The sequence below is a fragment of the Corythoichthys intestinalis genome, chromosome 21 (genome assembly GCF_030265065.1).
Source record: "Corythoichthys intestinalis isolate RoL2023-P3 chromosome 21, ASM3026506v1, whole genome shotgun sequence".
Taxonomy (NCBI): Eukaryota; Metazoa; Chordata; class Actinopteri; order Syngnathiformes; family Syngnathidae; genus Corythoichthys; species Corythoichthys intestinalis.
This window is the reverse complement of record NC_080415.1, coordinates 20,455,556-20,476,398: the sequence shown is the minus strand read 5'-3', so window position 1 is coordinate 20,476,398 and position 20,843 is coordinate 20,455,556. Positions and strand designations below refer to the sequence as shown.

Genomic DNA, 20,843 nt, shown 5'->3' with positions numbered 1-20,843 from the left:
GGTAATGCCTATTATCACAGCCTGGCGGATTAGATCAAAGATGAGCTTGTTTCACATGATCTGCCCAGCACCCTCATTGAAGCCATTGACCTCGAAGCCCGCATTGACCGTCAAATTCAGACCCAAAGGCGAGAGAAGTGACACCAGAGCCAGCCAGCCACTTGTGGTAGGAGCATATCTTCTGCCTTTATGCCCATGAAGATCGACCGTACTGCCCTTCTGAAGAGCATCAGCGGCGCTTTACATCCAACCTGTGCTTGTACTGTGGGGGTAAGGGGCATCGAATAGCTACCTGTCCAGCAAAAGGCCTGAGTTCAGGTGAGCTCAAAGTGTCTCCAATCACCCCCCCATCTCTAACCCCTTGCTCCAAATTCGCTTTCTGCTAAGCAATGCCACCCATAAGCTGGCCAACCTTGCCAAATCTGGAACTGAGGCCAACATCCTGGATGCGGAACTCGCCCAGCAGCTTGGCATAGGACGCCACCACCTGTCAACACCTGTCCCATCACAAGCTCTGGACGGACACCCACTCGCAGTGACCCACATCTCAGATCCTGTAACTATGCTTCCGTCTGGAAATCACCAGGAGTCTATCCAGTTCCATCTCCTACGCTCACTAGATCAACCGCTCATTCTGGGCTATCCATAGCTGCGCCAGCGCAGTCCCCACCTCCACTTGGAGACTGGAATGGAGCAGGAGTTGCCACCAGACCTGCTTGAAGGAGATGGTAATGCCCACTAACACAGGAGTTGCCACCCGACCTGCTTGAAGGAGATGGTCATGCCCACCAACCCTGAACCTGCCAGCCCTGTTCCCGACCTTTCCACCGTGCCTGACTGCTACGATGGACTCCGAGATGTCTTTTAATAAAACCAAGGCCACATCACTGACCCTTCACCAGCCATACGACTGCACCATATACCTCCTGTCTGGCACGGCGCCACCGAAGGGTCGTCTGCATCTGCATCAGAGAAAAAGGCCATGGAAAATTACATCAATGACTCACTAGCCATCGGAATAATCCGTCCATCATCCTCACCAGCTGAAGCAGGCTTCTCCTTTTTGGGGAAGAAGGATGGCTCTCTCAGCCAATGCATAGATTACCGTGGACTCAGTGACATCACTATCAACAACCGCTACCTCCTGCCACTCATGTCATCTGGTTTTGAGTTTACCCAGGGTGCCACCGTGTTCACTAAACTGGACCTTAGGAAAGCATGTCGTGTGGCTCGCATAAGGGAAGGAGATGAGTGGAAAACGGCATTCAACATTCCAACCAGACACCATGAGTATCTCGTCATGCCTTTTGGCCTAACCAACAACCTGCTAGACATGCTCAATATTTTTGTATTTCTTTACCGAGAAGATATTTTTTTCCAAGACCACGTCAGAACACATCAATCACGTCAAACTTGTTCTGTGCCGTCTCCTTGAGAACTTGCTTTTTGTCAAAGCTGAGAAATGTGAGTTCCACGCCAAATCTGTGTCCTTCCTGGGTAAGATAGTGTCGGAGGGGAGAATTCAGATGGACCTTGCAAAAGGAAAGGCAGTCCCATTCTGACCTGTACCAGAGAACTGCATGAGTTGCAACAATTCCCGGGCTTTGCCAACTTTTACAGGAGATTTATCCAGAACTACAGCTTGGTAGCATCTCCCCTTACTGCTCTCACCAGCACTGAGGTTCCATTAAGGTGGAATACAAGGCATTCGAGACCCTGAAGGCATGCTTAGACAAGTTATCTTTTTGTAATACAATCTATCCAAGGAAACAGTACCAAGTGTCATGACAATTTGACAAAAAGACGTACACTACGAATATGTAATAAGAGAGAAAGGATAAAGTTAGGTTAAACACCCTACCTTTACTTATGAGTAATATACCCAATAAGAGAGCCAATGTTGTCCGTAGCATCATGTTCAAGTGCAGGAGTACACTAGCTATGTTGTTCTACTGTACCCAGTGTGTCTATATATATTGTAACCACTCCTATGGACCCTATGCACTACTATAAAACCAGTTTTTCCTAATGCTTACATTGTGACTGCATGCAGCAATGAAAAAAATGTTTTCTTCTTTAATTAACTTGCATTATAGAGCATACTAATTGTGGAGGTCTTTTACTTTGGTAAGAATTCCTGTTTGACTTATGGCCTTAGTGCAACATTGGCAGGCTGGGTGTGGTGTACCTGCAGTTTGTCAGTAATCCCCACTGCTTTTAACGTGCGCCCTGGTCAGCAAGCAGATGCCAGATGATTCTGCCAGTCACCATTGGTACATTGGCCAACAAGCCCATCGGTTTTGAATCTCTTGTTTTTGAACCCTTGACTAATTAATTTTGCCTTCGGGAAACCCACCCATTTAAGCTACCTGTTTTGAAGAAGCCATTTACTGACCCATCATCCCTGCCAGCCTACCAACACCTTGTCTTTGTTTCATAAAAATCACTTCTCTGCCCATCTGCTTTCTGGTCGCACTTTGGTCCAAATTGGCTTAGCCTGCCCTAATAATAATACATAAACCAATTAGTCCGCTTCACTACTCCGCATTGATGTTTAAAGTTGCCAAATCACCTGGTTTTATCTTCCAATCAACCATTATTTACAGTGGAATTTCTTATACCTTATCGTGCACGTTTACCTAATCTCTAGCTTCGGCTATTCCGAACGCTGCTAGTTTTGAAAGATTTGTATCAGCAAGAGCCAAGGAAAGAGGCATCAGAGGAAAACTCTGTCTTTGCTGCTAAAGTTTAATGGCCAGTGATTAAGTGACTGCAAGCTATGCTATGGTGTGCAAGATAAAACCGGAGAGATTAGGGCCATGTCTACAGGTAGCAGGGTATTTGGCTAAAAGAACTTTTTTTACGGTTTGGCCTATCATCCACATGCACATTTAAACCTGGGTTATTAAGAACTGTGTTCGAGTGAAGATTCTGCGTTTGTGGCGCAATCATGTGGACACTGATAACCGATATAACTGTGGAATAGTGACAGGGTCTGTCGTTCACTTGAGGAAACGAATCCATTCCAGTTCGTTCAGTAAAAAGACTCGTTCAACGAATCGTTCGCCCCTCTCATCCCCCTCCCCGCCCAAATGAATCGTTCGGTTAGTGACGTTGCCGAACGAATCACCAAAGACCGCTTCGCTGTATAACTGAACGGGAAGTGACATTACTTGGTCCCTCCCTCTCTTGCACACAGGCTCCTCATTGACTGCTCGTCGTAGTTTCAGAAATGAGTGACAGACGATATCATTCTGCTTTCCCAGCCTCGTCTCCCTCCCGCTGCTGCAAAAGCGAGGGAAAACTTCCGCGTCGTCAGTCATATTTCTATGGGATCAAAGTCATGGCTCGTGCTTGCATTTTGGTTTAGGACTCTTTTAAACATTTTCCTTTTGTGTGGATTTGGGGTCGGGGGCGCACGGACTTTCTTTAGCATGATCTTGATCACATATACAATGCTGCTGCTACCAGCCAACGCAACATGCTTGCTGTCACGAAAATAAAAATCGAAAGTTTAATTTCTAAATATAGAACGACCAACACACTATATTTACCTCACGCTTTGTTGTGTTTTTGTTTTTGTGCTCATCACTATCATTTTTGGTAACTATTGTTAAAACTAAAGTGTAAATGGCTAGTTGTCAATGTGTTGCTCTGAAATGAAAACAATACTACATTTTGGTATGACAGTTTCATTGCAAATCACTGGTATTAATAAATAAAATAATCCGGTCAGCTCCCCTGTCGTCCCCTCATCTCAGATCGTCAAACGCTGACGAGAAATAATTGTTTGTGCTTTACGATGTCGCCTTTCTACTCTCATTAGTCTGTTAAGAAAAATGTAGACATATTGCGACATCTCCCGTGCCCGCGTGTGTTGTTTTTGGGTGCTTGAGTAGCATATGATGGATGGATGGACATAATTTGTCAAACCCACCACACCCGACATGCTCTGACACGATAAAAGTAAATAAAACACTCGGAAAAAATGGACATGTATATACAGTTTCATTGCAAATCAGTATTATGGTGATCATACTAAATATTCCTTTTTCTGTGCACATAAGAGGTAAATATCGCGGCCATGAAGCCTCCATGCAATGACAGTTCTCTCGCCCCTACACTGGCGTCACGCAACCGCAGCTCAGCTTTTGCTTGCCTCATGGCTACCCGCGAAAGTGTTTTAAACTACTGTAAATTTGATAGTACAGTATGTCGTCATATGCAGTCCCAAGTCTGTTGAGAAAAGTCGTACACTAAACCATGCTAGCTAGGTTTCTGTGGTGTTTTTGTCTGTTTGAGCAGCATATGATAGGCTCCACATTAACAAATATGTGACAAAGTCATTTCTTTACATTTTTTGACTCGTTCGGCTCATGACTGATAAGCCAAGTTAGCAACAAGCTCGGTCAGTACTCAGTAGCCGGAGGACCGAGTAAGTGAACGGGACATAACTCAGTCTTGCCCCATGCGTGGACGCTGGCTGCTTATTGGCCACACGTGGAAGTGAGTGACAGACGCCCTGATTCTGTTTCCGCTCCCTGCCCTGCCCGCGATAAGGCTGGCGTCTGATTGGTCGTGTGCGATGTCAGAAGACGCTGCTGCTTGCTCAACGCGCTCCCATGCAGCTAACAAACCCCAACTACATAGAACGAATCAGTGCAGAAGGTGATTAGTTCGGTCTCGTTCACCCAAACAATTCGTTCAAAAAGAAAAAATCGTTCACGACCGATACAACACTACTGTGGAAACATCACTGAGAGCAACAAACTTTGTCCCTACACCACACATGAAACCAATGTATACATTTGGAGTAAATTAGACGGTTGCTTTTTTGCTTCCATATATTTACAAACTCTTGCAGTCCTTCATAGTGAAGAACACATGCGAAGGATGGGGTATTATGGACTATTATTTTTCACGCATTGTTATGTGTTATGAATGTACTTAAAAATGAATGAATGAGGTTGGCTGTGGAAGCTTTTTTTTTCTACAAACGTGCTGGTGTGGATGTAATTATTTGATCCCGACGTATTAGGGCCGGAGCCTCTGTTTTACAAAACCCTGCAAGGTGTAGACATGGCCTACAGTGCCTTGCAAAAGTATTCGGCCCCCTTGAATCTTGCAACCTTTCGCCACATTTCAGGCTTCAAACATAAAGATATGAAATTTAATGTTTTTGTTAAGAATCAACAACAAGTGGGACACAATCGTGAAGTGGAACAACATTTATTGGATAATTTCAACTTTTTTAACAAATAAAAAACTGAAAAGTGGGGCGTGCAATATTATTCGTCCCCTTTACTTTCAGTGCAGCAAACTCACTCCAGAAGTTCAGTGAGGATTTCTGAATGATCCAATGTTGTCCTAAATGACCGATGATGATAAATAGAATCCACCTGTGTGTAATCAAGTCTCCGTATAAATGCACGTGCTCTGTGACAGTCTCAGGGTTCTGTTTAAAGTGCAGAGAGCATTATGAAAACCAAGGAACACACCAGGCAGGTCCGAGATACTGTTGTGGAGAAGTTTAAAGCCGGATTTGGATACAAAAAGATTTCCCAAGCTTTAAACATCTCAAGGAGCACTGTGCAAGCCATCATATTGAAATGGATGGAGCATCAGACCAATGCAAATCTACCAAGACCCGGCCATCCTTCCAAACGTTCTTCTCAAACAAGGAGAAAACTGATCAGAGATGTAGCCAAGAGGCCCATGATCACTCTGGATGAACTGCAGAGATCTACAGCTGAGGTGGGAGAGTCTGTCCGTAGGACAACAATCAGTCGTACACTGCACAAATCTGGCCTTTATGGAAGAGTGGCAAGAAGAAAGCCAAACCTTGGGCTTTTTACCCCCTCATTTTATTGTTCTTTCCGCCACTCTAATGCAAAACAAGTCACTGGCGGCGGCTATGCAGTCCACCAATTGGAGCGTCACGCTGGCGCACCAATAGGAGCCCCGCGTTGACGCATAAATTACCGTGCCGATGACAGCCCTGGTGATGCTTCAATATAAAAACGTTTCTAAAAAAATGTCCATCCATCCATCCATCATCTTCCGCTTGCTCCGGGGTCAGGTCGCAGGGATAAAATAATAAGATGCATGGATAAATTTACAGAACATATCACAAGAATTGCATGTTGTTTCCAATCTGCACTTTTGGTTAGCGGGGCTTTCAACTCCGAACCATAGTAAAAGTCAACACCACGCTTCCTTCTCTCCCCCATACGCTCACCCACTTCTCCTTCTACAATGTTGTTCATCAAAATGTTACGTCATTTGAAAGAGTCAGAGATTTGTTGATACGCTCAAAAGCTGCACCAAAAAATCAGCCCCTGACATAAATTAGAAAAAACTTTAGCATAAAACGGTATTTCAACATGCCTAAAAGACAGGCAAACGAGTCAGAAAAGCAACAATGACAACAAGGAATGTTTTGGACAACTAAATATTGTAAGCTAAATAGGCCGCCGTGCCTATCTTTTTTTCATGTTTTACAAGTTAGACCTGTTGAGAAACTAATTGCTGACTGTAAGTCCCACCTGTGGTTATGTCGACAATTGCCCGTGCTGTGCAGAGTATAGCCTAAATAATTTTAAATTGTTGTCATAACATTAATACCATGGATATTATGCTTTTAATTTCTTAATGATTGTTTTGCTGGTACTCTGATTCCATCTCTCTTGTGAAGCGTCTTTGTGTGGCTTGAAAAGCGCTCTAGAAATACAATGTATTATAATTACTATTATTATTATTATTATCATCTGAAATTGAGGCTCATAAGTCCCACAGCATGGCAAGGGGCATTTGCATGTTGTTTCAGCACCATTTCTGCTTATATTCCGGGACCTGTGTCCGTCTCATCAACCCTGCACTGTCATATGTACTTTGCGTTCCGGCACCTTATGATTTACAAATTAAAATAGGGTTGTTCCGATCGTGTTTTTTTGCTCCCGATCCCTATCGTTTTAGTTTGAGTATCTGCCGATCCCGAAATTTCCCGATCCGATTGCTTTTTTTTTTTTGCTCCCGATTCAATTCCAATCATTCCCGATAATGTTTCCCAATATATACATTTTGGCAATGCATTAAGAAAACAATGAATAAAACTCGGACGAATATATACATTCAACATGCAGTACATAAGTACTGTTGTTTATTATGACAATAAATCCTCAAGATGGCATTTACATTATCAACATTCTTTCTGTGAGAGGGATCCACGGATAGAAAGACTTGTAATTCTTAAAGGATAAATGTGACTTTGTATATTGTGACTAAATATTGCCATCTAGTGGATTTTTATGAGCTTTCAGTAAATGATACTGTAGCAGCCATTTAACTTCTGCCCAAATGCATGACGGGAAGTGCAACCATGACTGTGCATAATGGTACCAATTGATATATCTTCTCAGAGTTGGGAAGTAAGATAGGGCGTTAAGAAAAAGATCAACTACTACCTTTCTTCCCCACATTGCTTCCCATGATATTTCTAATCGTTGAGGGGGGATTGTAAGGCTTTAGCCAATTCAAAAAAGGCTTCAAAGGCTGCCAAAATTCTCTCTACTCATTGTACGTTGCCTTTTAGTTCTCTGTATATGTAAAACGATGCCATTATTGATTGAATGTGACAATGCGTGAGTGGGTAGCGCAGCGCATGCGTTATTTGCGTTAAATATTTTAATGTTATTACCGCCGTTTACGCGATAAATTTGATAGCCCTACTTTAAGCCAAAACTAAAGACTCTGGATGAGTGTAAGACATTTAGTCTGTAACGTTAAATACAATTAGAAAACGATTTAATTAAAAATATGTATATATTAAAAAAGGCATGTCCGATATTTTTTTGCCGATTCCGATACTTCGACGTGATCGGACCCGATCGATCGTGTTTAATTTAAAGATGTCCCGATCGATCGGGATGCCGATCGATCGGGACATCTTTAAATTAAACACAGGGTACCACATTTTAAAGCTTTATAATTGATTACACTTTAATTAGAGTAATCCTTTGCATATATGTGGTTTGCTATCGATAAATTTGTAGATTTGCTCTTTTTAAAACTACTTAAAATTATTTCTTCTCCCTTGCAATCCTCTTGCAGGAAAATGTCAAATATATCCATAGTGGTCACTAATTAAATTGCCAACGTTTACCTTGTAATTGTAAATACTTACACAGAGTTTTTTTAGGGTTGTCTTTTTCAGGTGTCGTGATTACGCATAAATACCTGGCAGACCAATGTCATGACAAGATGTTGACAAGAATCTCAATGCAGTTTATCAGTTGCTCTTCATCGGTTTCTGTGCCTGTTGACTCACTGTCAGACATTCAGCCTGATGAAAGGAACAAGAATGTGAGGAGATGAAAGGAGAGAAAACATAACACTGCAGCATAGACTTGCATGTGGGCTCAATTCCGCGAAGACAAACAGGCAAACAGAACACAAGTGGTACTTGAAACTCCTGGAAAGTTTGGGCCTTTAAAGCAAAGTGGAGCAAGTGAAAGCAAAACTGTCACATAAATCATGTCAGAAACAAGATGTGTACTGTCAGGTTTGCATGCAGGCAGGTGGTGTGTGGACCCAAATGCAGGGAAAGGGAGGTGAGGCAGATAGACGGTGCAAAAAGTATTTAATTAAAGCCAACAAAGTACAAACAAAACGACTGGGGAATCTAACAATTCTTAAATCAAACGAAAGTCAGGGTACAAACAAAAGACCGGGATCAAAAACTTACTTAGGCTGAGGAGCACGAGGGCTGTGACATAGGAACAGGCAAGAATTGACGCTGACGTGAACATGCACATGGAAAATGTCGCGACAAGGAGTGAAAAGAAACTGGGAGCACACACAGAAAAGGGGTAACAAGACAACGAGGAGCAGATTGGGGGATACACGAGGAGCAGGCAGAACTGGTGAAATCAATGGGCAATCACAGGGACACACTAGGAGGTAACCAACTCAAAACCTAACATGTACCATGTTTAATTAGAGTCATTCAGAGTTTTAAGATTTTTTACTCAACTGCAGGTGTGGTGTTGAAATGCTATAGGACAGGCATGCTCATTATGTCGATCGCTCGCATTGCTAGTGTTGGTAGCCCGCGGCATAATTCCGTGGTTGAGTCTTTTATTACCTTTTCATTGCTTCAAAATACCTGTACATTTTGCACGTGTTATCCTCTTATAGTTTTAAGCATTGTGTTTTCTTGTGGAATCTTTTTAGCAGATTGTTAATCTGCTGAGCAAATTAATAACCTAGCATATTCAAACCACCCTTATTTGATATTGGTACATTTAATTATTTTCTTAAGGCATCTTTTGTATGTTCTGTCTGGATGCATCTAAACTAGGGCTGTCAAAAGATTAAAATTTTTAATCGAGTTAATTACAGCTTAAAAATTAATTAATCATAATTAATTGTAATTAATCGCAATTCAAACCATCTATAAAATATGCCATATTTTTCTGTAAATTATTGTTGGAATGGAAAGATAAGACACAAGATGGATATATGCATTCAACATACGATACATAAGTACTGTATTTGTTTATTATAACAATAAATTAACAAGATGGCATTAACATTATTAACATTCTGTTAAAGTGATCCATGGATAGAAAGACTTCTTAAAAGATAAACGTTAGTACAAGTTATAGAAATTTTATATTAAAACCCCTCTAAATTTTTTCGTTCGTTCCCCTCTAAATTTGTAAAATTTTCAGTCAAAAAATAAACTAGTAGCCCGCCATTGTTGATGTCAATAATTACACAATGCTCATGGGTGCTTAAGCCCATAAAATCAGTCGCACCCAAGTGCAAGCAGAGGGCGACAAAACTGCAAAAACACAAGTAACAAGTTGACATTGCACTCTGCTGTCATTTCAATCTGTTTGCGCAGGGCATGTGCGTTAATTGTGTCGAATATTTTAACATGATTATTTAAAAAATTAATTACCGCCCGTTAACGCGATTTTGACAGCCTAATCTAAACGAAACAAGCTGAAAGCGCACGGTGGTACTTTGGGTGTCAAATTCGCCTCTTATAGACATTTTGCCGGTGTAGCACATTTTGGTAGAACACCGGTTTTGTCCAACTCTCGTCTCGTCTCATCCCGTCTTTCCTGTTTATTTTGCTTTTGCTGCTCGTTTTGTTAAATATCAACAGTGCTGTCATGCTCATTAATTTTCCTCTCGGGTTCAAATTGAAAGGGCTGAACAGAATATTGCAACCATTTTTAAATTCCTTCCCTTTTAGTACACATATAAAAGTTGTTTAACGGATAATTTACTGGATTGTAATTTTGAAACCAGGTACTGTATTAGGACAATAAAATATTGATACAGTGCAAGTACATTTTGTTTATCTACTTAAACTTGTGCAAACTGTAATTACCTAGATTTTTACTTATTTTCAAATAATTTTTATTAATGATTTTTCTTTTTGTTGTTGCTGATAAACTTCGGCTCCACACTTCAGCTCAATTGTGGCAATAATAGTGGCCGAATATATGTTTGACACTCCTTTAAAAAGTTACTCATGCTTAAAGGGAACCACGGATAGAAAGACTTGTAGTTCTTAAAAGATAAACGTTATGATGAGTTAAAATAATTTTGATATTGAAACCATAGGGGAAGATTCACTTTTGTGGGAGGAGACCGAAACATGTTGATGACCCCGAAACACAGTGTCAGCAATAAAATTAACTTACAAGATATATGCTAGGTTAGTAGCTTAGCCCATGCTCGTAAATGCTCGTTCCGCGGAGATAACCAATTTAATGCCAAATTTTTCCAATCACTCACACCCTTGCGAAACAAATCCTCACCGTGGTGACTTTAAACATGGCGGCAGGCAAAACATCTTTTTGATATTCCAGCCAGGAATATTTATAACCCTACATTGAAAACGAGCATTTCTTGTTTCCTCTGTCCTCAGGTGGTTTTGGCTAACCAAAGCCAATGACCGTCTCTCAGGTGCTTGTCACATGATCTGTTCGAAAATTAATTTTGACCCATTATAAAAACTTTTTTCATTTCCTTCATTTTTGTTGTTTGTTTTATTGGTGTACAACTTTTATAGACAACACTTTTCCTGCAAAGTCTTAATTTTAAACTCATATATTGGAGAGTCAGTTACATGCATCAACATTTTCGGCCAAAAGGGGGGGTAAAATTAGTTTAACTAGCAGGTTGCCATTGTTGGTTACATTGCAGGGCGGTGACTTCACATGGTTATACTGCCGGGCTTCCAGAGTATGACTCTAGCGACATGAACATGTCATCTGTTCAACCTTTTCAATTTGAACCTGAAAGGAACATTAATGAGCATGACAGCACTGTCGATATTTCACAAAACGAGCAGCAAAAGCAAAATGAACAGGAAAGACGGGATGAGACGAGATGAGAGTAGGAAAAAAATGCGCTACACCTGCGAAACGTCCTACAAAAGGCAAATTTGACACCCAAATTACTACCGTGCACTTTCAGCTTGTTTTGTTTAGATTCATCCGGACAGAACATACTAAAGATGCCTTAAGAAATTACTTAAACGTAGTAATATCAAATAAAGGTGGTTTAAATACGCTACGTGACGAATGTGGTCAACAGATTAACAATCTGCCTTAAAACTATAAGAAAACAGCTTAAAAGTATGAAAGGGAAATACATGCAAAAAATATTTTGAGACAATGAAAAGGAAATGAAAGACTCAATAAAAACACAAGTAGTAAGTACTCACCGCTTTTAACTGATGTGTGACAAACTACGTCATCACCCCGAGCGTCCATTGCGCGTATAAAACATGGCGCCCTACGTAGGTCAAAACATGTACTAAATATTATAGATTTTTTAATCAATGCCAATATTTTATTTGCTTCTAATGACATAATTCAGTAAAACAGAACAATCGTAAAACAGAACAATTCTGGCTTATTAGAGTTTACAAGTCTTTAAGTCCGAGGTTTCCTTTAAAACTAACTCATTACAGGAGTTATCCAATGCAAAAGGGAATGCCTCTCTTTGGTCCAAATGTAATAGCAGATACAAAGGAGTTGCAGTCTCGCAAGAGTGTTTGCCCACATAAGCTCAGCAGGATTACGTTTTGTTCATGGCAACACAGCACCAATGTAAAGTAGGCCCAAAACCTTGGCCGGACGCCCCCGTGAATTTTAAGTGAGCGCTTTTTGCACTCGGAGTGTCCCCACATCTCGCTTCTTTGCGCTGTATCACTCCACTGGGAACATATACACATATCACGGGCCTCCTTTTTTCTTGCCCTAGGGACTATATTTCTTATTTTCCATGTGGCACGTCAAGCCCACCCCCTGTCACTTAACAGCGCTATATAAGACAGCAAGAGGGCCTGATGATAAGAAGCAGTTCTCAAGACAAGCTTGGCCATGCAGTGTAAAGTCCTCGTCTGTGTGGTCTTGCTGCACCTCATAAACAATGGTGAGTATTGTGTCCTCACACAAAGGCTGCGTTGTTGCTTTAATTATTCAACTTTACCTTACTGTACTCCACTAATGTGACCAGGTAACTTTAAACACCGTAAAAAGTTGAGTTTTCGGCAAAGGTGGCATGTTTAATGCTTATTCTCTTGCAGCTGTGTTTATCCAAGGGCTATAAAGGGTGTGATAAGTCTTTTGCGTACTGATTAACTGATGTCATGATCAGGTTTCACTTGAAATTGAAACCTAATCTCCCATTTGGATTGTTTCAGCTTTAAAAAAAAAACAGCAAATTGGAGTTTGTTCCTTAACTTAAAAAACATATTGCAATAACACGTATTGATCATATTTTCATCTGTTTTTTTGTTTTGTTTTGTTTTGTTTTGGTTTTGTAGTAACTGCTACTCACTGATATTCCATTTAGTTAATATCACAGTTTTCTAAACAGTACGCTTGGTACTTTAGTCAATATTTGATCACAATTTAAAAAAAAATTTTTTTATGTATACCACCCTTGTTTTCAGCTGCATTAAGTTCTTTGTGTGTACCTAATTTTTTGGGCTGCTTTATAGGCTATCACGACAGTCACCCTGTTTTTGTAATTGCGTTGCTGTGACAGTGGTTATGTATCCGTGTATTATGTATCTAATAAAAGTTAAAAGAGAAGCAGGGACAAAGTGAGTTTAGTTCTTCGAGTGTTTTTGCTAAATTATTCATTTAAGTCTTTTTGTTATGTTTAATTTGACAGTCAACTTGAATAAACAGCTTGAGGCATGTTCTGTGAAGAATCGCTCACTATGTACCAAAACTGCTTATTGTGAATTGAGTTGAAATCACCATCCGTATAAGTTGCCCACAGTTCAAAGACAAAAAAAAATCCTCTGAATAACAGCTCTAATTTTTTTAAAATGTCCACTTTGTATCCACTCGTATCTCAAGGCCACACGGTATAAGGTCACATGATGTACTAACTGCTACAGTGCGGTTATAATGACTGTTGATGTCGTTTGACAAGTAAATTACTCTAATCATGCAAGATTCCCACGGCTCCTTAAAAAGTCTTACAATGTCTTCATTTTAAAATCTGGATGATCAAGGTCTTAAATTGCAGTGAGTATTAAATTTCCAGATGATGCAATTAATGCCAGGGAAATCACTGTGGTGTGTATTTGCTTCTTTAATGGCCGTGCACCAATTTTGACAGTTTGGGATTAATATATTGTATCTTATACTGTACGTTGTCTGCAACCTCAGCGTACGTCAGCTATTTGAGTTGTCGACATGACCCCATTTTCTGGTTATTCTATATGTAGAGGTGAGCGGGAATATGCAGAGAAGTAGTTGGCCTATGGTGAAAATAACAGTGCCCCGTGCAAAATAGGGATGTGACCGTATATGAAAAAGGTAATAAATCCCGGTACTTTATAGCCCAAAAGTAGGGTTGTTCCAATCATGTTTTTTTGCTCCGGATCCGATCCTGATCGTTTCAGTTTGAGTATCTGCCGATCCCGATATTTCCCGATCCGATTGCTTTTTTTTTTTTGCTCCCGATTCAATTCCAATCATTCCCGATAATTTTTCCCGATCATATACAATTTGGCAATGCATTACGAAAAAAATGAATAAAACTTGGACAAATATATACATTCAACATACAGTACATAAGTACTGTATTTGTTTATTATGACAATAAATCCTCAAGATGGCATTTACATTATTAACATTCTTTCTGTGAGAGGGATCCACAGATAGAAAGACTTGTGACTTTGTATATTGTGACTAAATATTGCCACCTAGTGTATTTGCTGAGCTTTCAGTAAATGATACTGAAGGCCATGCCCAAATGCATGATGGGAAGTGGAACCATGACTGTGCGTAGTGCTACCAATTCATATATCTTCTCTGCGTTGGGAAATAACATAAAGTGTTAACAAAAAGATCAATTGCTACCTTGCTTCCCCACATTGCTTCCCATGATTTGTCTAATCGTAGGGAGAGGGATTGTAAGGCTTTAGACAATTTAAATGAGGCTCCAAAGACTGCCAAAATTCACTCTACCCATTTTACGCTGCCTTTCAGCTCTCTGTATAGGCAAAACGGTGCCATTACAGATGGAGCGCGACGATGCGTGAGTGGGTCGTGCAGCGCATGCATTAATTGCGTTAAATATTTTAAAGTGATACATTTTTTTTAAAAATTAATTACTGCCGTTATTGGAATAAATTTGATAACCCTACCTTAAGCCTATACTAAAGACTCTGGATAAGTGTAACATACTATGTCTGTAACGTTAAATAAAATTAGAAAACGATTTAATTAAAAAATATATATATATATTAAAAAAAGGCATGGCCGATATTTTTTGGCCGATTCCGATACTTTGAAAATGACGTGATCGGACCCGATCGATCGGGACATCTCTACCCAAAAAGTTATCGATATGCTCCTACCAAGAATCGATTTATTGTTTTAAAACAGTGTCACTTTTAGAAAAAAGAAAGGAATAGTAGTTTGCTAACAAAATCTTCCATTAGAATAATGTCTACGTTAGCTAACTGGCTGCCATTGACAGCGCTAGGCAACACGTCACTTTTGCTCATTAATATTCATGACGTTAGCAATTGTTGCTAGTCAGGTTAAGCTTGTGTTTATTCCTAATGCTAAATGCACGGAAATAGTGTACGGATGAGATGTTTACTGAGCTAAACCTACCAATTCTGTCCGAAAATGATGTCCCTGGTGCCAAATTCACTGGTAAAGATGTGGAAGGACACACAAATGTTCAGTTAAAGAAATGGCTTGAGTGTCGTGGGCTGAAAAAGACGGGAAAAAGAGCCGACCTGATCCAGAGGTAGCTTTTTTATCGACACCTTTTTCTTGTGTGCATTGCCTTATGCCACTGACGATGACATTTTCCTGTTTCAACAATCTATCCTTTACCACCATATGCCCTGTCTTTCTTTTATATAATATCCTTTGATTGTCTTACGTCTCTGACCGTTCTCAGGGGTAATTTACATTGCTATTTTTGTTTAGCGATTGCAATGCTACACAGTAATAGCCAACGAACACTTTTAATTTTTTCATTAATAGCAAATCTTAATTCTATAATTTATTTACAATCCCTCCTTACTAACGTTGTTTTATTTACAACTAAAAAAGTAATAACAGTGGCAGTCAGATACGATTTTAATTTTTTTCAGGTAATTCATTGTCAGACAGAAGCAGCACGGCAAAACGTCAGGCTAAAAAATTAGTAAAAATATCAAAATGGCTTACCTCTTTGTCCTCTGTAGGACCATGGCCCTGAAAAATTGTTTACTGCATATGAAGGTGAATGGCTTCACCTTGCTGGCGTTAAACTGGTCTTTTGGACGTCTGCAAAAGTTGATCCATTGTTCACATTTTTTCCTCTTTTTCAGCTTCGGGAAACGATGAAGAAAACTTTCATATGTCGTAATGTCTAGAGTCGTTTCTATAAGTTCCATAGCAGCAGTGTTTACTCGGCATGATCTTTTTTGAAGATTATCGTCAGAAAACAAGTAGTAATAACATGAGTTGTATGCGAGGGGCCTGTCTTTGTTGACCCACTTCCTGGTTAAGATGGCAACGTCACGGTCGGAAAATAGCATTCGTGAGGTACAATATTCATTTTCACTGGATTGGAGGTCTCGCGTCGTCAATGACACTGAAACCAGAGCATTCAGTCAGTCTTTTGTGGGCATTTACAGGTCATTTTCTATTCATTTTAGGGGTTATACAGGCTACTTTGTGTTGATTTCGAGTCACTTTATATTCATTTGGGGATATTCTTGAGTCACTTCCTTTTCAGTAACCCAAAATCATAAGGAAGTTGCCTGTCCATGGCCAAAAATCAACAGGAAATGACATTAAATGCCTCAAAATTAACTTGTTGCCTAGCATTGACTGCCACTGCCACTGTCCGGTCAGTTGCATCCCCATTCTACTTTCCACTTCAAATGGAATGGACGTCTACTAGTGATAGACACATTCCAATTCTATTGTAGAATATCGTAGAATGATTTCCTGACCCATGTATCGATCATTGTTGTGTCGCCATATCGGGAAATCATCGTTATCGTGAGCCTTGTATCGCAAATAGCATCGTGAGGTACCCATTGGTTGCCAACCTTAGTGCAAAGACTTTATCGTTAGGGACAACGGGGGTCAAAGCCATCGAGTTGCACATGAGAGGAGAAAAACACCAGTTACAATGAAATAGATTTAGTTTTTTTTTTCATCAGAAATTGTTGCGACATGTTTTGGTCTAAAATTATATTTTTAAGGTCTTTTTAAAAGCTTTAAATTTGTCTCTCAAAAGGGTGCAAGAACACTGTCATGTGAAGAAGTCACATTCCAGTACACTAAAAAGTATTCCGTAATTAGAATTGCGTAATTTAAAGTATGTCTTTAATTGTTGATGCCTTCTAAGTCTCAGATGTCACTGGGTTGTCACTACCAAACAATTAGGTCATGAGATGTATAAATGTTTCCACTGCACGCGTTTGTGTTTGCTGACAGGTATTAATTATGCTAGTTAGTTACTTATTAAGCTCATTGTCATGAAGAGTTGAGTAAATGGCTGTTTATCCACTCAAGAACAGGTACTTGTACCAGTGACTTATGAGCATGTGTGAAAAGAAAGAACTCAAAAATTGAATTTGCTTACGAAATTTAGCCTTTCAAGTTCATGAAGTGTTTAAATAGCACACACTCTTTTATGTTTTTGAATTATTATGTTTCTGTTCCTTCACCAGCCACATATTTGGGTACATTTACACAAGGTCCAATACTTATACAAAGAGAATAATGTTGAGTGTTATAGCGGTATTCATGTGCTCATTAATTTTATTGTTATTTTGATTATAGTTTGTGTTGGTGGAGAGGTTCATTTCAATAGAATGAGGTGTTCCCATTATATTAGCTACTTGCTGTATGTTTTGTTACCAACTTGATATATGAGGTGGGATTTTTTCATGGTTGTTTCCTGAAGCAATTTGTAATATGAAGATCGAGTGGCAAAAAAATACATGTTAATACACTGAGACTTCAAATTTAATTAAATGGGTCATTATTGTAAATGTAATTACCTGCCATTGACATACAGTGATTCCTCGTTTTTCGCGATTAATGGAGATTGTGTGTGTGTTCAATGTACTTATTTAGATTTAGCATTGGAAAGAGACACATATAAGATATGTTTTTTTTCACTTTTTTTTCCAAATTATAATTTAAAAAAAAGACATTTTTATGTATATGGCGGTGAAGACTCAGGTGACTTCCGCTCTGAGACCCCCAATTTGGACAAATTTCAAAATTGTCCTATATGCATGTGTGATACATCATTGGAAAGCTTAAAAACTCAATTTTCTAGGGGAAGAAAAATTTTGAACATGAGGGAATTTAAAAACTTTTTTTTTTAAACAGCTAAACCATATCTGGAGGTGAGAGCATGAGAGAGCATAATTAAATACGCCACGATTTTAACGAGGTATTATCGCGTACTAACCTCTTTCCGATCAAAAAACTCCAGCGGGTGTCAAGACACAGCTGTGCATGGCTACAGCTGGATTGGGGGGGTGATTTTATGGGTGCAACATGGTAATATAACAAGAGTTGCGTTGCAGAAATCGCAGACATCAAGGAGTGGTAGAGATTTTCTTTTTCATATATTTACCCTTTTAAACGTTTTTTTTTTTTCCAAATTTTTCTTTGTTTGGATCAATTATTAATCATCTCAAATAACGGAGAAAATGCGACAGTAACCAGAAAAATACAATTACGCGATAGTTATGAGGTAGATATCTGTGACTTATTTACAGGCAATATTTTTTTCACTGTGACATAATTTGTTTAAAAGTTTAAAATATGCGAGTGGATAATTTTTTAAAGTCTTTTTCATAAAAAAAAAAAAAAAAAAAAAAAAAAAAAAACTAAATATTAGACATCAATTAATGATTCTAAGCTAAAAATGACAGACATTTAGAATAATAAATTAATTACTTACCTTCTTTTTATGGCTGGGTTGAAACAAAAGCGGTTGCGCGGTGTCTGTAAACTGAGGTTTCCAGGGTAAAATGGAAACATTAAAAATAGATCGGTGGCTTATTACGCCATGAATCTGCTATGGCAGCATATAGACATATTGTTCTATCAAACACAACAGTTTTTTTGGCTTAAATACAATTATTTTAAAGAGGGGTGCAAGAGCAGAAACTGCTTTTTCAGCCTTGTCTATGTTTTCCGCCATATATATTTTAATAAATGATTTTTATGCACTTCAAATGTAATTATTACTATGTTTTAAACGTGTTACTGTCCAACCGAATTATTTTTTTAAACAAGACTAACGAAGTAAAATGCTTGTCTTTATCAAATGCTTCATTGAGTGAGTCCATTCAAATCCACTCAAACATCTCACTTACACACATTGAGTTGCCACAGCAACTGTTTAACAAGCTAAACGATAACTGACGCATGCGGCGCTTTGAAGATTCGGCTTTCAAGCATCTCTGGCAAGATCAAACCAAGAAAAGCAGTAATTTTTTAATTGAAAAAAAAAATCCACGATGGACTGAGGGAGCGAAATTTGAAGCGCAAAGTACCAAGGGATCACTGTACTTGCAAACATGACAAACTGCTTCAATTTGTTTGTTTTTTTTTAAAGCATTTTATTTCACTTTTCCTAAATTTAACAAAAATGTTCTTATACTGTCCATAGTGTGCTCTGCTGTCATACAAGCCAGACTGAATACAAATGTCAGCCTTCCTTGCAACGTGACACTGAAATTGGACGAAGTGGATGAGAATCTGGTTGAAGTCGACTGGGTGAGCAACAACGGCACAAGCGTCGCCTCGTTCAAGAATGCGACTGAGCAGATAAAAGATGGCTTCTTTTGGACCACCGATCATTTCCTCATTGGAGATTTTTCAGTGAACATCCTCAGTGTCGGACTGAGTATGCAAGGGGTGTATGAATGCACAGTATACTACGACTCCAGAAAGCTGCACGCAGGCAATGTTACACTCAGTGTTATCGGTATGTTGACACGGCTTGTTTTTGTTTTTTAAATAAACATACTCTATTTGAAGCTATTTCACAGGCAGCAACACAATGCAATGAAACAGTATTTTCAGAGAATCTTTGTTCAAACGCCAGGTTTTAGTAAAATATCTTATTACCAGTTCCAAATACTAGTCAGTGTTTGGACAAAATGTTCATGATTCTTGTTGTAATGCTAAAAGAAATGTCCAAACAAGTCTACTGGAACAGCTTCATGTATTTGAGGTTTATCAGAGGATAATTATGTAATGTAATTATATAATTATGAAAATAGCTACAAGCTATGAGAGGGCGTTCACACTTTGAGGTTGTTTGTTTGTTTGTTTGTTTGTTTGTTTGTTTGTTTTAGCACGACAACAATCTGGCATTTAAACAGGGTGTGTATATATGCAGGAACATTTTATTCTTATTTCATTCTTTTCTGTTCATTCGCATTCCTGGTTTTCTCCTGCAAAGCCTCCCCATTTGTGTCAGTACCGCAACAATGGATTGTTTTGGGGGCCGAGAGCCAGCTTGAATGCCATGCAGATGGCTTCTACCCTCCACCTGTCTCGTTCACCTGGACTAGAGACGGCCAAGTCATTCATTCCACCAACTCGCTCGATGGGGAGAAGACCCCCGATGGTCTCTACAGAGCTGCTGTCAATCTCACCTACTACCCAAGTAAAGAGGACCAGAACGTGACCTTTGGCTGCAAAGTGAACCACAATGGAAAAAATCAAGAGCTCAATTTTCTACTCAACATTACATGTAAGTGCAGTGCAGTGTTGTTTTTAGCAGCCCTTTTAACTGTCGTATTAGTCTTTTGAACAAAAATACTTATTAGTTTAAGCCAAAAGACGCCAAAAATTTTACTCAAGTAAGAGTAGCGTTACTTTAAAAATATTATTACTCAAGTAAAAGTAAAAGTAGTCGTCCAAAAAAATGTACTCAAGTACAAGAAAAAAGGACTTGGTGAGAAGAATACTCAAGTAATGAGTAACATTGTGAGTAACTGCTTATTTTTTTGTTGGATTTTTTTTTTTTTTTAACAATGTATTTTTTTCTGAGCACAAAGGAATCTATATGGACTGTTGTTATAATGATAGTGTGGAATAACCCATCACATAACCCATTACATAACCACATTAAGTCAAAAGGAAAAAAAAAATTAAGACGAGAGAAAAAATATTACATGAACGAAGCATTATTCGTTCAAAGAGTATGACTGCCCTCTGGTGGCAAAAATAGTTCCTAGTTTGAATAGTGAAGAATTCCTTCACAATTAGTGTTTTGAAACTAACTCCGGTTTTCTGAGGTAA

At 39.1% G+C, this 20,843-nt stretch overlaps 1 protein-coding gene across 2 annotated transcripts in view; it reads left to right on the top strand.

Moving 5' to 3' along the window:
- Window positions 1-12,054: 12,054 nt before the first annotated feature.
- Window positions 12,055-20,843, top strand: part of si:ch211-180a12.2 (uncharacterized) — a 28,889-nt gene continuing 20,100 nt past the window's right edge. The window contains exons 1-3 of one of the 2 annotated variants that reach the window (XM_057825493.1): window positions 12,055-12,459; window positions 19,201-19,518; window positions 19,999-20,292. In XM_057825493.1, the coding sequence (XP_057681476.1) occupies window positions 12,408-12,459; window positions 19,201-19,518; window positions 19,999-20,292 (664 nt within the window). In that variant the 5' untranslated portion in view covers window positions 12,055-12,407. The remainder of the gene's footprint in view (window positions 12,460-19,200; window positions 19,519-19,998; window positions 20,293-20,843) is intronic. The other variant, XM_057825494.1, reaches the window with a different exon arrangement.